The following is a 13,210-nucleotide window of genomic DNA, read 5'->3' as shown; positions in this document are numbered from 1 at the left end:
GGCGCGCTGCCCTTCTCCCAAACCTCCACGTCGCACCTTGGCGACACCGACGCGACCGAAGCCGACATGGACGACATCATCACGGCAGGCTCGGCCGTCGTAGCCGCGTCCCCTGGGTTCACTACGCAGGACGACACGGTAGACCTCAACGGCGACATGGACGGCGAGCTCGACTACGCCGAGGAGGAGCCGGATGAGGAGGAGGAGGAGGAGGAGGAGGAGGAGGAGCTGGCGCCTGCGCCGACGAGGAAACGAAAGAAGAAGAAGGGGGCAGCCAGGACCGGCGAGCCGCGCATCAAGTGGGCGTCCAAGGAGCAGGAGTGTCTCGCCGAAGCATGGAAAGTCGTCTGCCTCGACCCGATCACCGGCACAAACCAGAGCATCGACACGTATTGGGAGTGCATCAATGCCGAGTTCGACAAGCGCAAGCTCGTCGACCCCTACTTCAAAGGCGTCCACATGCAGCGTGGTCGAAGGCGATGGCGAACCATTGGGGGCTCATCCAGACGGCGTGCAACAAATGGCATGGGATCGTCGAGGAGATCGCGGCTCGCCCGGAGAGCGGCGCCAGCATTGAGGATCAGGTATGGCGCGCTGGTTTCCCACTTCTTTTCGTCGTGGACGCCGACCAACTGTTTGTTCCTCGGTGCAGCTGGTGCGGATGTTCGCCATGTATCGCCAGGACAACAACGACCAAGATTTCAAGTACCTCCACGTCTTTAAGCGAATCGAGAAGTGCGAGAAGTGGGCGGATGTCCGACGCACCCTCGCCAAGGCCAAGGAGACCTACAAGCCGGACGCGCTAACACCCAACAAAGGGGCCAAGAAGCGGAAGCACGCCGATTCAGCCACCGCGCGAGTGCAAGAGTCCATCGAGCATTGCCTTGCCGACGCACAGGCCCGGGCCGCCCTGCGGGAGGAGAAGATCGAGGCGCGCTGGTCGGCGTTGATGACGAACAACGCCGTCAAGCTCGACCTACTCCACACCAACGTCGCCGCGAAGAAGAGGAACACCGACCTGGCTTTTCTGATGGGTGGGGCGGACATGCTCCAGAGCAACGACGAGCAGCTCAAGGCGTGGTACCTAGCGGAGCGCGGCCTCATCCTGAACCAGCTGCCATCGACGGCGGCGCCAACTCCCACGCCCACGCCGACGACGCCAAGCCCGAGCGAGGATGCCTCCATGACGCCCAGCAGCACAGAAGCAGCGCCGACACCGTCAAGCCCGTGCACGCCGACTCCGCCGATGCCGGAGGCCGACCTCGCCGTTTGATGCGTTGCCCACGCGTCCTCTCGTTTTTTTTGTACGTCGAACTTTTTATCCGATCGCCGAACTTGGCCGCTAATCGCTCGACAGGGGCGTTTTTTTGCAAGCGGGAACGACCTAGTTTGAATTTGCCGCGACTTGGGGGGCGGCGCCTGGGGGCGTGGCTGGGAGCTAGATCACCCCCAAGGGCCAATCTAGCGCCAGTTCGCCCCCAGACGGCACTTTTTCGGCGCCCTAGGAGGCCGAACGGCTTGAGATGCTCTCACTGTTAGGAAATCTCATAGTTGTCCCCCTTTCGCTTCAGTGCATGTTTCTATTACAACGGGTGGAAATCACAAGTTAGAACATGAATTGTTGTGGAAAACTTAAAAGTCATTACAATTGTGGTAGGAGCTTGTACCCTACCAGACCTAGGGCGTAAGCAGTAAGGGAAGGAGGGGGCTGGGCGAGGCGATGAGCGTCCGCGCCGTCGCGGGAGATGAAGATGGCGGCAACGGCGCAAGAGGCAGGGGCGGCTAGGGTTCCGGCTCCTTTGGGGGCCGGGCAATAGAGATAATATTCTTATTGCTTAATCTGAAAAAGAGTCTTTACAACATATATTTATAACCTAAATAACTTGCATACGAATTAACTTAAGATATCTTGTGGGCTAAGATTGCCCGTGGGCCTTCTACGGCCACAAGTCAGGCCGGTCATAACAAATTGTTTGGTTTAGTTATACTTGTATGATGTGTACGGTTTACATGGTTATTGGTATATGCAGTTTCTGCAGAAGGGCATGTTTCTTTTCTGTTCACGAAATTCTTTTACCTGGTAACTGGCAGAAATACAAAATGCTAAGGCAACAATTCCGAATGACATTGTTTTCTCTCTGGTTATTTCCATGCAACAAAGAAAACAGTATTCCTGAACAAATAGCAGTACAACTTTTTACTCTGTAGCGATGCACACGCACGAGCTTCATGCTGGTACTTGAGATTTAACATCTGACATTACTCCTTCTATGATTGCTTCTGCCTCACGCTTCCCAAGCCCAAATATATTCCTCAGCTCATTTAAAGGACCAAGCTGCATTTTTGTCATTCACAGAAAGATTTCTGTTAAGGTGCTACCCCCGCAAAACACATTACCATATTCAGTAGAAAAAAGTATGGGAACGGTCATAAGGTGATTTTGAACAATCAAAAGTTCAAAACCATGAACCGTTTGAATACACATACCAAGTTAGCAAGTTGTGTATTGCAGTTTGAGTAGCAATCAGCAATAACAAGGTTTGAAGATAGATCAATTGGGTAAAGCTAATCAGTCTACCATGTGCGCTCCCATATAACCGACAGAAATAGCTTGGTACAATCGCAGAGATGCATCATCAGGAAATAGCATTGCATGTGAGGCTGAGGCCACATGTCATTGACACATTGACAATATCCTCCAATTTAAGTGCTTTTGAAAAGAAGAGAATTATTCAAGTGATAAGTGGGGGTCTAATCAAGTAGGATTATGTAAACTCAAGCTAACTGATCTAATGCTAGGCATAATTCACAGTTATATTTGACAGTAAGCATAATTTATCGCAGTTTCTTAATGGGCATGATCTTTGATACTCAAACAAATGAAACATGATTTTTCAGCCGTTATTATTTCTTAACAACAGCTCAACACCTAACATATTATCTCCTAATTACTTACCAGTTACCATCAAGATTGTGAAATATATAGAAATATAAAATACAGTGCAAGATAGAGCCTGTGTGTGCATACAGCAGTTTCTACAGCACCATCATTTACTGTATAAACCACTTGATCTAAGATTACCTAGTCTGTAATGCTCAAAATTCAATGGATTAATTATGTCCACACAAAATCCAGACTATTTTGAAGATTCCCAGCATCTTGCTAACTAGCCCTACTCAACTTAAATCAAGAAAATTCGCAACAGTTGTGTTTATTCGAATTGGTCATTTCATAGGCCTACAGAACTAGCGATGCCTTATTTTAGGTTAACATTTCAAAAGGAGCATCAAATTAATTAACTAAATGCGTAGAATGTGGAATCACCTTCTCATCATCAAGAAGTCCATCTGAAAGTACTTCTGTTGTATAGGCCGCATAGAGTATCTTTAGATCACCAACCATCTTATCATGATCAAAATCTCCAGCTATGCAAGACATTCACAATAACCAATCTTAAGCAAGGTCCAACCAATCACATATGAATTAAAAAAACTTTACAACTTTAATCACCTAACGAGATAGGTCCAAGCCCACGTGCAAATCGCTCGCCTTGAGGAAACTTGCTTAGAACTGTTAGCAACCTATTGAATGCGAGGATACTATTCACCTCATTAATAACCTCTGTGGGAATGTTCCTGTAATCAGATATCATATGGTTTAGTATCAAGGCAAAGAAGTGTTTATGTTCTGCATCGATGCATAGAGAGATTCAGATGGCTTGACCACTTCTCCAACGGGAACATCTATTTGATAAATATTGGTCAAGAAAAGCCCATGCAGTTTCGTACAAAGTATATTGTTGATAATCTCACATTCCCTTGGAAGGCAGATGCAGTGGCTCATTTTTCTCACTAATAGTTAAATATCACCAAGTAGTGAAGGCAGAAATATCCATCAAATTTAACTTTTTTCGAAAAGGAAATCACTTCTATCAACTGGTTTGAGTACATATGTTATTGCTTGTGATAGACAAAACAACACTGAAAGCTTGCAACTCCAATAAGAACAGGACTGGCCTATGTGTGCGGAAGGTGGCATGTGAAGGATGATTTCTGGCTGTTAACAAGGGAGAAAAATATGTTGTTCCTAATTACTACATACAATCTACTTTCCTCAATTATATATCACTCGGAGTTACAACAAATTAAAAGCCTGCATCAGTTTAAATAAGAAACACCCTTTTTCCTAAAAGCATTATATTATGGGTAACATCAATTCAAGTTTTCATGTTCTCGTAAAAAAAACCAGGTTTTCGTGCAAAGTCTCAAATGATAAATTCTGTCAGCAGGTTTTTGCAGATAAGTAGGCCTCATACCCTGCACTGGTATTGGACTTCAATATGGATAAAGCAGATGAAATGTTTTCTTGAATCAACTTCTTCGCATGCTCCTTGAACATGTCAGCAGCAACCTGCAAAAAAAATTCAAATATTCAGATATGCTACAACAGAACATGCTTAGATTGACAACAATTAAATATTTGAAGGGAGCTGCTACACATCGGCCGGCGGATCTCGCTCCATTGAGCGGCTGAACGTGTCGTTCCCCGTTGCAACAGAGGCAATATTGCAGAGACATCTTTGCAACAATGATAATGTTGCAGAAACCTTGCCACAGAGGTAATGTTGCATTTCTTTTTGCAACAGGATCCTTGTTGCAGAAACATTTAGCAAAGAAAAGCATATGCGGCTAGCAGCTGTGTCCGTCGCTATTGCAACATAGTCCTTGTTGCAAAAAAAAAAAACGCCGTGCTGACCGATTCTCGCGAGTACCAGCGGCAATCGACAGCACGTAACACGCTCACGAGGCCGCGTCCCTCCGCTCCTTCCTTCCCTCCGATTGAACTCACAACCAGATGGCCAAGTGTCGAGCAAAGGAGGCGGCGGACGCGAGAGCGCGATCAGCCGGCTGAAAGGTAACGTTTCCCATATTTGAATCACTTTTATGTCGCCTGTTGTCTAAGGCTCAATTTGCGGTTGCTGAAGTATGATGTGTTGTGCTTATTCTGCAATCTGCTGCAGAAAATTAGCAGCCTAACTCTTGACGAGTGTACACAGTACATACCTTTCCCTTTTTTGCGAATTGTACGGTACATTCTTAGATTTTATGCTATTTGGAGATAAGTGATATTATGCCCCAAGTATCGGTGAAGATGAAAAAGCAAATGAAGCCAATCAAGCAGTAAAATTGTGACAAGAAAAGGGTTACCTCATCAAAAAGTTTATATGCAAGTTGTACTCTCCTCACTTCAATGAGCGTGCCTATGTCAAGACCTAGAGAAATATCATATGTCAGAGATGAGAAATGCAAAAAAATAATATACCATGTAATCAGTTCGATAACAGAAGGTACCATTCTATCTTTCCTAAGTCTAATCTACTTGACAATGTTATACCTTGTAAGCACAATATGACTTAAGAATGGAACTAATGCCTACAGAAGAGCGTGTTTAAGCGATACCTCTTCCAATAGACTTGAGCTCTAACGCGTACAGACTTTTGGCATTCTCCCGCATAGCAATATCGATCTGCCAAAATATCATGACGATGAACAACTACTATGTCAAACAAGACATGAAGAAATACAGATACTTGCACCAGAGTAATTAGGAATGAGAAGTTCAAAAGATATGCTCTGAAATACTAGCAAAAAGGTCTGTGAGACATATGAATGTGCAATATGTACATGTTTCAGCCTTTCAGGAAATCAATGTCCTCGTCTTCGTCAACACAAAGCTATTTGCTTTTAACTACTACTTTCATTTTTATTTGACATGTAAATTGGCCATGACAAAATTATGTGGGCATGTTTGTAGCAAAAGATTTCATTATTATTACAATTTTATATTTTGTGACTGGTAGTCTAGCACGCATGTTGGACGAAAGGAGCATTTCATTTCCAATACTTGTAACCTAAATTAGTGGCACCGAGAGTTTGGAATTCCAGGCAAAACCTTCGGCCTTCGTCCACGACTTGCATCACGAACGGCACAAACTAAGCAATGAGCATGCTAAGCATGATTTGAGAGGCCTCTCAAGGTGGCAAATTTAATAAAATGGGAGCAATTACATGCCAAATTTGACCGCAACATTATAAAAATACCCTAATGTGGTGGCATTCTGCTTTCTTGATAAGACGAAGTCATAAAACTGAGGCATGCTATGCATAGTGGTAAATGATTGACCATTATCTTATACTCATGTACCTGATAGTCCGTGATCCCGAAAAGATGTTTCCATGGAAGTATGAAGTCTGATGCATCTCCGAAGACAAGATTTGACACAAAAATTAACTTTTGGAATGCCTATGAAATATTTCCCATAGTTAAACAGAATTAGAAAACAGTTTTAGGTATCCATTGTGCATAATTACTTCCAAGCAGAGTCACTTACATCGAGTCTCTCTCTGTATAAGCGTCTACCAATCTATTACAGCGAGCAAAGTGAGACGCGTAAGGCGATGGGGAGAAAACAGAGTAAATGTGAAAATGGTGAGTAAAGTCATAAGAACACCTGATATAGATACTAAGATATAGAAGTGCTTGGATCATGAGGCAATACCGCCAGGTGCATATTTGCAGCATCCACATCATCGAGTCCAAGAGCTTTTTTAAACTTTTTAATAGCTTCAACCTCAGTACCTTTGAGATCTTCATGTCCTGGAGGAAGTACTGAGTAAACAAAGCTGCGGAAAGAATGGATAGGATAAAGTATAAGCGAATGGCTAATGTTCATCAATGGCCAGATTGTCAAGATGTGAACTATATGTAGGTGATGTTTTCATTTTACTTCTAAAAGGGAAAATGCATGCTGTATAAAAGCAGCAAAGTAAGTGCTTTATCATTACCACAGGGCCAAGTAAAGTAATCTGAATTTACTCCTATATAAGTAAAGAAGCAAGTGTGCTAGCATTGTGCAATATAGGTTGCTTGAAATTAGTAAGTGGCTAAGAGCCACAGCAAGAAGCCTCGCTTGTATAGTAGGATAAAGGCGGTAACAGGGCACGCAGAGTGGTGAATGCCAACAATGCCATCCAAAACTGTCATTGCCTCATTGGCCCATTAAGAGTTACAATACTCAGCAACTTGTTCAAGCAACAATTACTTGTATCTGAAACTCTGAACCAAAGATGTTTTCAGGTACCAAATTTCCCGAGGCCTTTTACAGGCAACAACAGCTATATATTAAATTGATGGCTTTGAAAAAAAAACTTGTGTTAAATTATCAAACTATTTGACAAAACATACACAAGCAGTTCAAGGGAATATCCTGTGCACACAGAAGTTGTTAGCCCAGAACTACTCGCTAGCACTCGAGTACACTAATAAACGACCGGTGGAAGAGCTAAGTGCTACTACTACTTGCGCTCTGCAAACTAGCAAAGCACACACTGTCTAGTGCTGCTCATACACACATGCACATGGAAGAGAGAAGCTCACGGACACGCTGATTGTTGTGAAGCTCAAATGGATTGGAGTGGAATGGATTTTACAGTGCGGGATACAACTCCACGAGAGTCGTGCGGAAATTTCTCCGCGTCGTGCCACCTCGCTTCGCTCAGGTAACAATCTCCATCGAGACCTTGCTTGACCTGAGTGAGCTCTCCATCGAGGAGCTCACGGGCCGGTTGCGGGTGGTCGAGGACCGCCTTGAGGACGGCCGTGAGATCTTCAGAGGAGAACAACTCCTATTCTCGAAGAAGTAGGAGGCGAGGAAGCGTCAAGGACGTGGTGGAGGTGCCCTGAGCAACGGAGGCGACACCGGCAGAGGCGGTGGTCGCACCCAGGGCGGAGCCGGACGAGGTGCCGGCAACGACGACCGAGACAAGTGCCAATCTTGCAGCATCAAGGGCCACTGGGCCCGTGAGTGCCGCAAAAGGATGGCTGACCTTATGACTTTGGGCTTGTTGAGCTGTGCCCGCAGCAGAACCTTATGACTTTGTTGTGGTACTTGGGTGTGTGTGTGTGGACTTGGTGTGGTTGTATGTCCTTTGGCGGTCTGCTTTATCTATAAAGCGGGGCGAAAGCCTTTTTCGGTAAAGGATGGCTGACGAGGATGCCGCAGCCGCGGCAAATCTCGTGCAGGCTGAAGAGGACGATGGGCCAGCAATGATGATGGCTTGCGTTGAGACCATGCAGGAGGGCGCAGCGCCTCCGGAGACCATGGTTCTGACAAGCATCGAAGCCGTGCAGGAGGTCGCAGCACCTCCGGCGACCACGGTGCCGACAACCGTCAAGTCCGTGCGGGAGGCACGGAGCTCTTCAAGTAATCCCCTCCCGACATCGGTAGCGCTCTCCCCGACAGCAACGTTCTCGGGAGACTACGATTGGGAGGAGATGAAGACCCGGGTGTGGGGGAGCCACACCCCGGCAACCACGTCCCTTGTGACGCTAGTCAAGCCCGTGCAAGTTGGCATGGCAATCGCGGCCCCGACATCCTTGGGACCCGACAAGCCCGTGCAAGTTGGCACGGCAAAGGCGTCGCCGACATCCTCGGGACCCAAGAAGCCTGTGTCAGGAGGCACGGCAACGACGCATATGGTGGGCCACGTCCCAACCATGATGCTGGCGACTAGTGAGCCCGTGCAAGAGGCACGACACTCTCAGGTCGGCCACACCCCGACAACCAGGTTCTCGGGGTTCTGCAAGCCCGTGTGGGCGACACGACACTCTTTGACAGGCCTCAACTGAGGGGCGATGAAGAGACGGTCATGGGGCGCCAAGGTCTCGACCGTGACTATGGCGACTATCGAGGCCGTGCAGGAGGTGCGACACTCTCTAGTCGGCCATGCCGTGACCCCGACGTGCTTGGGGTCTATCGAGTTCATGCGGGAGGCACGACACTCTCTGGTCGGACACGCGCCGACCACGCTGGTGGCGACTGTTGAGACCGTGCAGGAGGCACGGTGCTCTGTGGTCGGCCACACCGCAGCCCCGATGCGCTCAGGGTCCGTTGAGTCCGTGCGGGTGGCACGACTCACGACTGTCGGGGGAGACCCTACAAGCAAGTCCGATGAGAAGAATGACAAGGACTCCGCTATCCTAGGAGAAGCCACTCTTGTCAGTGCGGCGTCCGGCACAACGACCCCGGGAAGGAAGTTCCCGGGTAATGTGAAGTCCGACAAGTCATCCACGGGAAGGGAGTTCCTGGGTAGCATGACGTCCGACAGGACGACCCTGGGAAGGGAATTCTCGGGCAGTGTGACGTCAGGAACTATCACCCCAGCAAGACCGACGCCCACAAGCGAGGTGGTTGCTGGGCAGTTCATGTCCCCGCCAACAGCGTGGTCGGACCTGTTCAATGCCAACAACAACGTTGGCGCTCCACACGGGTTCCGACGCCTAGGGGGATCTTCTCGGCGAACCTGCGGGGCGACCGCAACACCCCAAGATCAAGAAGGACGAGCACGGCGCCATCATCAAGCACAAGGCGCGACTCGTAGCGAAAGGGTAAGTACAACGCACGGGGGAGGACTTGCAAGAGGTCTTCGCTCTGGTGGCAAAGCGCGAGCAGGGCATACGGGCTACACAAAGCCTGAGAAGGCGGACATCCCGAGGAAGGCACTTGGTCATGTCCCGTTCCAAGAGCTGCGTGACAAGGTCGGGATTGTCGACATCCAACCCGTTCGACAGGGTTGAGGGGGAGATTGTGGGCTTCACCCCTGTCTCACGGCAATTGCATGGAAATCACCTAGTCGCTTCCTTAGCTGTGGAAGAAACTTGACCTGGAGTTGACTAGAGCTGTCCATGCAAGTACGTAATGATTTCCTAGTAGTAGATAGGAAATTACCAGGAATAGATAGGGTAAGTGTGTAGTAGTTTCTTACTGGCTACACGTCCGGTGCAAGCCGGCTCAAAGCTCCTATAAAAGGAGTTGTATCCCGCATTGTAAAATCCATTCCACTCCAATCCATTTGAGCTTCACAACAATCAGCGTGTCCGTGAGCTTCTCTCTTCCATGGGCGTGTGTGTATGAGCAGCACTAGACAGTGTGTGCTTTGCTAGTTTGCAGAGCGCAAGTAGTAGTAGCACTTAGCTCTTCTACCGGTCGTTTATCAGTGTACTCGGGTGCTAGCGAGTAGTTCTGGGCTAACAGAAGTGCCGTTATGGAAATTGTGCAGTTAAAGCTTGCATCCTTGAACCAAAAATCACTGATGTACTTAAAGCCAATATTTATCTGTAGTCTTGCACACACCATGTTCACAATCGTGGAAAACAACTGAACAATTTCAGAGGTGTCAAGAGGGAGGCTCACCTGGCATACAGGTCACAGAGCTCTGATTTGAATGCTGCATCTTGTGTACTGACTCCATATCTGAAACAAAATAAAAGGATAAGATAATGGACTAACTCCATCTTGTGTGCTAACAAAGAATTCAAGTTTCAAAACTGGACTAAAAACACTTAAGAAAATGTTTTTTTTGGAAGAAGAAGAAGAAACTTGGTGTAATTACACGGCCGCTAATACAGACAAGTGAAGAGCAAAACCAATGCAGCAACTATTGGGCGGCATGCCAGACTCACTTGCTCGCGATGTTCGCCACCTCACTAGCCTCCAGCGCGGTGGGGTCGTCAGAGCCTGCGACGTAGTTGTGGAGCCCCACGGCGGCGACCCCCGGCACGACGGAGTTCACAGCGGCGGCCCCCGCAAGGGTGGCCGCCCCGAGCACGGCCGCGCCCGCGACGGCCGTGGTCCGCGTGCCGCCGTAGCGTGTCCCGAGGCTGTACCCCCCCGCCGCCGCCGCGGCAACGACCGCGAGCTCCAACACCGCCCGCCCCGCGGGCGGCAATGCCTCCACCAGCGGCTGCACGCCCGTGAGCTCCTTCCGGCCGCCGAACACCTCCTCCCCCTTGGACGCCGCGGCGACGCAGCGGAACCGCCGGCCGCGGGGGCGGCTCCGCGTGGCGGAGGGGAGGAGCGGGGAGGAGGAGACGGCGGCCGCGGCGGCGCGGGGTGAGGCCTTGGCGGAGACGAGTGAGAGCTCCATTGCTAGCTTGGGCGATCACGGCTGCCCGGGAAAATATATGGTGGCGGTGTGTTTCCATGAGCGGAGCCTAGCAACATCATATGGTTGCGCGGTTGAATAGATGGAACGATGGGTGAGTTTGCGGCTTCGAGGTGCGGCTCGCGGATTTGGAGGCTCGGGGCCAGGCAATATGTGTCCGATATGCCACTACTCCGTACCTTATGCAGTTCACATACTTCTTTTCTTATTAGTAGGAGGAGTATTTATTTATTGGTGAATATACTCATATTTTTCATTAAATTAATCTGAAAATGCAGTGGATAAAACATGATCAATACAATAGACATGATTATTTGACTAGAGAAAATACCAATCAAACTAACCATGTGATGTCATCGACAAGATCAAGCTGGCTCTGGTGGAGGAGCGGTGACAACAGCGTGTCTTTAGCTCGTTCTGGCGGCAGTAGTAGTCGCTATGTGGTCTCGGAATCTCCATGTAATTTTTATTATGTTTGAGATGCTTTGTACTCCCGTTGAACTTTTATAATAGATTTGAAAAGCTAAACATGCGATGTGATGTGATGTCAATAACTTGTTTGTGTCAGATTGCAATCGCGGTGACCCATAATCCGTGACAAAGGGATACAAACACATATGATGTGGTGTAAGAAGATGTGTTTGCAATATCATCAAATGCCATGTCATCAAAACGAACTTCGACGTCGAGGGAGTGGTCGTTGTTGGGAGTAGTCGTGCGCAACCACGTTGCAGAAGAAGCCAGTAATTGCCCGAGAGCGCTTCCCAAAAACGTGATCACCTACGGGTTCAAAAGAGGTGTGGTTTTGAATGCATGTTACCCCATTTCGTGGGTGTACGTCGCAAAGTGAGATGAAAAAGTGGTAGATGACACAAAGCTCTGAAACCGGGTGGCATGTAATCAAAAGTTCACAAGGTCACTCTTCTTCAACGGTGATGGTATCTAATGTTACCAGTTATGCTTCCTTATGATGGTTTGCTTGCCGGACTTCAAGAAAACAATGCCATCATCAAGTGTAACTACATAATCACTTATGACCTTAACCAATGAGCATCAGATATCCAGTTTGAATCACTATAACCCTCCGGTATCCTTCTGTATCAGATGTAGTGAAGCTTAGTTTGCTTTGTTAGGTTATGTAATGGTTGGGCACTCCTGGAACTTTGACAGAATGTTTTTTTACCAACAGTAAAAAAATCCCTTAATAGTATGTTAATAGGGTTTATGGGTATATGGTCAAGGATATGCTATTAATTATATCTAAAAAACATACTCTCAACCCTAAAAGCCTAAACATTTGTTACATGTTAGGTAATTATGAGGCACTTCTATAACTCTAACAAAAGAATTGGATTTGGCATGAAAATACTCAAAATAAGACAATATGTTATGTGGTTTAGAGCATGGCAATATGAAATATCGTAATATCCAAATATTGCATTTGTTACCTAAAAGCCTAAACTATAAACCCTAAATATGGTATATGGTTTAGATCATGCTCTAACAAAATATTTTCATGTACAATGCAACGTTTCCTTGAAAATAGATATTCTTTTTATAACCATTATTGGTTCATAAATCCAAATATAAACTATTTATAGTCCTCCACAAATTTATGAAACTTTGGGGGAATGATCTTTGTACACACGTTGTCATCTAGTAAAAATACTGACTTCATTTGAAGTACAAAAATACTAGTTTACTATTTTAAGAAATGCCCTTTTTGTGCCATCACAAAGCAACTACTATTTATGTTATATTGTTACATCCCAAATCATTCGTTGACCTCCCCCTAGGCATACTTTGTCATGATACACATAGACATGATTTTGCTAGTACAAAGTTTGATGAGAGCATCCAAAGTCTATTTTTTTCCTAGTTGGCACTCTTATGAACCAACTATATCCCCCGATCCTTTTGACACGAGGATTTGGCACATTGTCGGAAATATGCCCTAGAGGGAATAATATAATATTATTATATTTCTATTTTCATAATTAAGAGTTCATATTTCATGTTATAACTGTTATGATTCTGAAATATGCGATTCAGTGAAAAACTCATATGCACGAATCGGATGATAAACAATAAATACACTACTTGTCTTGCCTCTAAGACCGGCTCAAGTATTGTTGGTGATCATGTTTTCCGGATCTTAGGATATCGCTAAGTGTAACGATAATCCTAAACCAACATTGAGACTATA

The 13,210-nt window shown here is 46.8% G+C and overlaps 1 protein-coding gene across 1 annotated transcript; it reads right to left on the bottom strand.

The window, feature by feature from the left end:
• Positions 1 to 2,115: 2,115 nt before the first annotated feature.
• Positions 2,116 to 11,047, bottom strand: LOC123047003 (protein TIC110, chloroplastic). Its single transcript, XM_044470486.1, has 11 exons — positions 10,523 to 11,047; positions 10,254 to 10,313; positions 6,561 to 6,684; positions 6,393 to 6,425; positions 6,206 to 6,304; positions 5,461 to 5,527; positions 5,209 to 5,273; positions 4,317 to 4,411; positions 3,512 to 3,636; positions 3,326 to 3,426; positions 2,116 to 2,335 (listed from the first exon to the last, which is right to left on the bottom strand). Exons 1-11 carry the CDS (start codon positions 10,984 to 10,986, stop codon positions 2,228 to 2,230), a joined length of 1,341 nt encoding a protein of 446 aa, XP_044326421.1. The 5' UTR covers positions 10,987 to 11,047; the 3' UTR covers positions 2,116 to 2,227.
• Positions 11,048 to 13,210: the final 2,163 nt, after the last annotated feature.

Source organism: Triticum aestivum, chromosome 1A, assembly GCF_018294505.1.
Source record: "Triticum aestivum cultivar Chinese Spring chromosome 1A, IWGSC CS RefSeq v2.1, whole genome shotgun sequence".
NCBI lineage: Eukaryota > Viridiplantae > Streptophyta > Magnoliopsida > Poales > Poaceae > Triticum > Triticum aestivum.
The sequence above is the reverse complement of the archived record's forward strand: the minus strand, read 5'-3'. Positions and strand labels throughout refer to the sequence as shown.

Coding starts and splice junctions, on each gene's coding strand:
- LOC123047003 (XM_044470486.1), bottom strand. CDS start 10,986: ATGGAGCTCTCACTCGTCTCCGCCAAGGCCTCACCCCGCGCCGCCGCG. Junction 10,314..10,522: donor GTGGCGAACATCGCGAGCAA/GTGAGTCTGGCA, acceptor ATTTTGTTTCAG/ATATGGAGTCAGTACACAAG. Junction 6,426..6,560: donor CTGCAAATATGCACCTGGCG/GTATTGCCTCAT, acceptor TCGCTGTAATAG/ATTGGTAGACGCTTATACAG.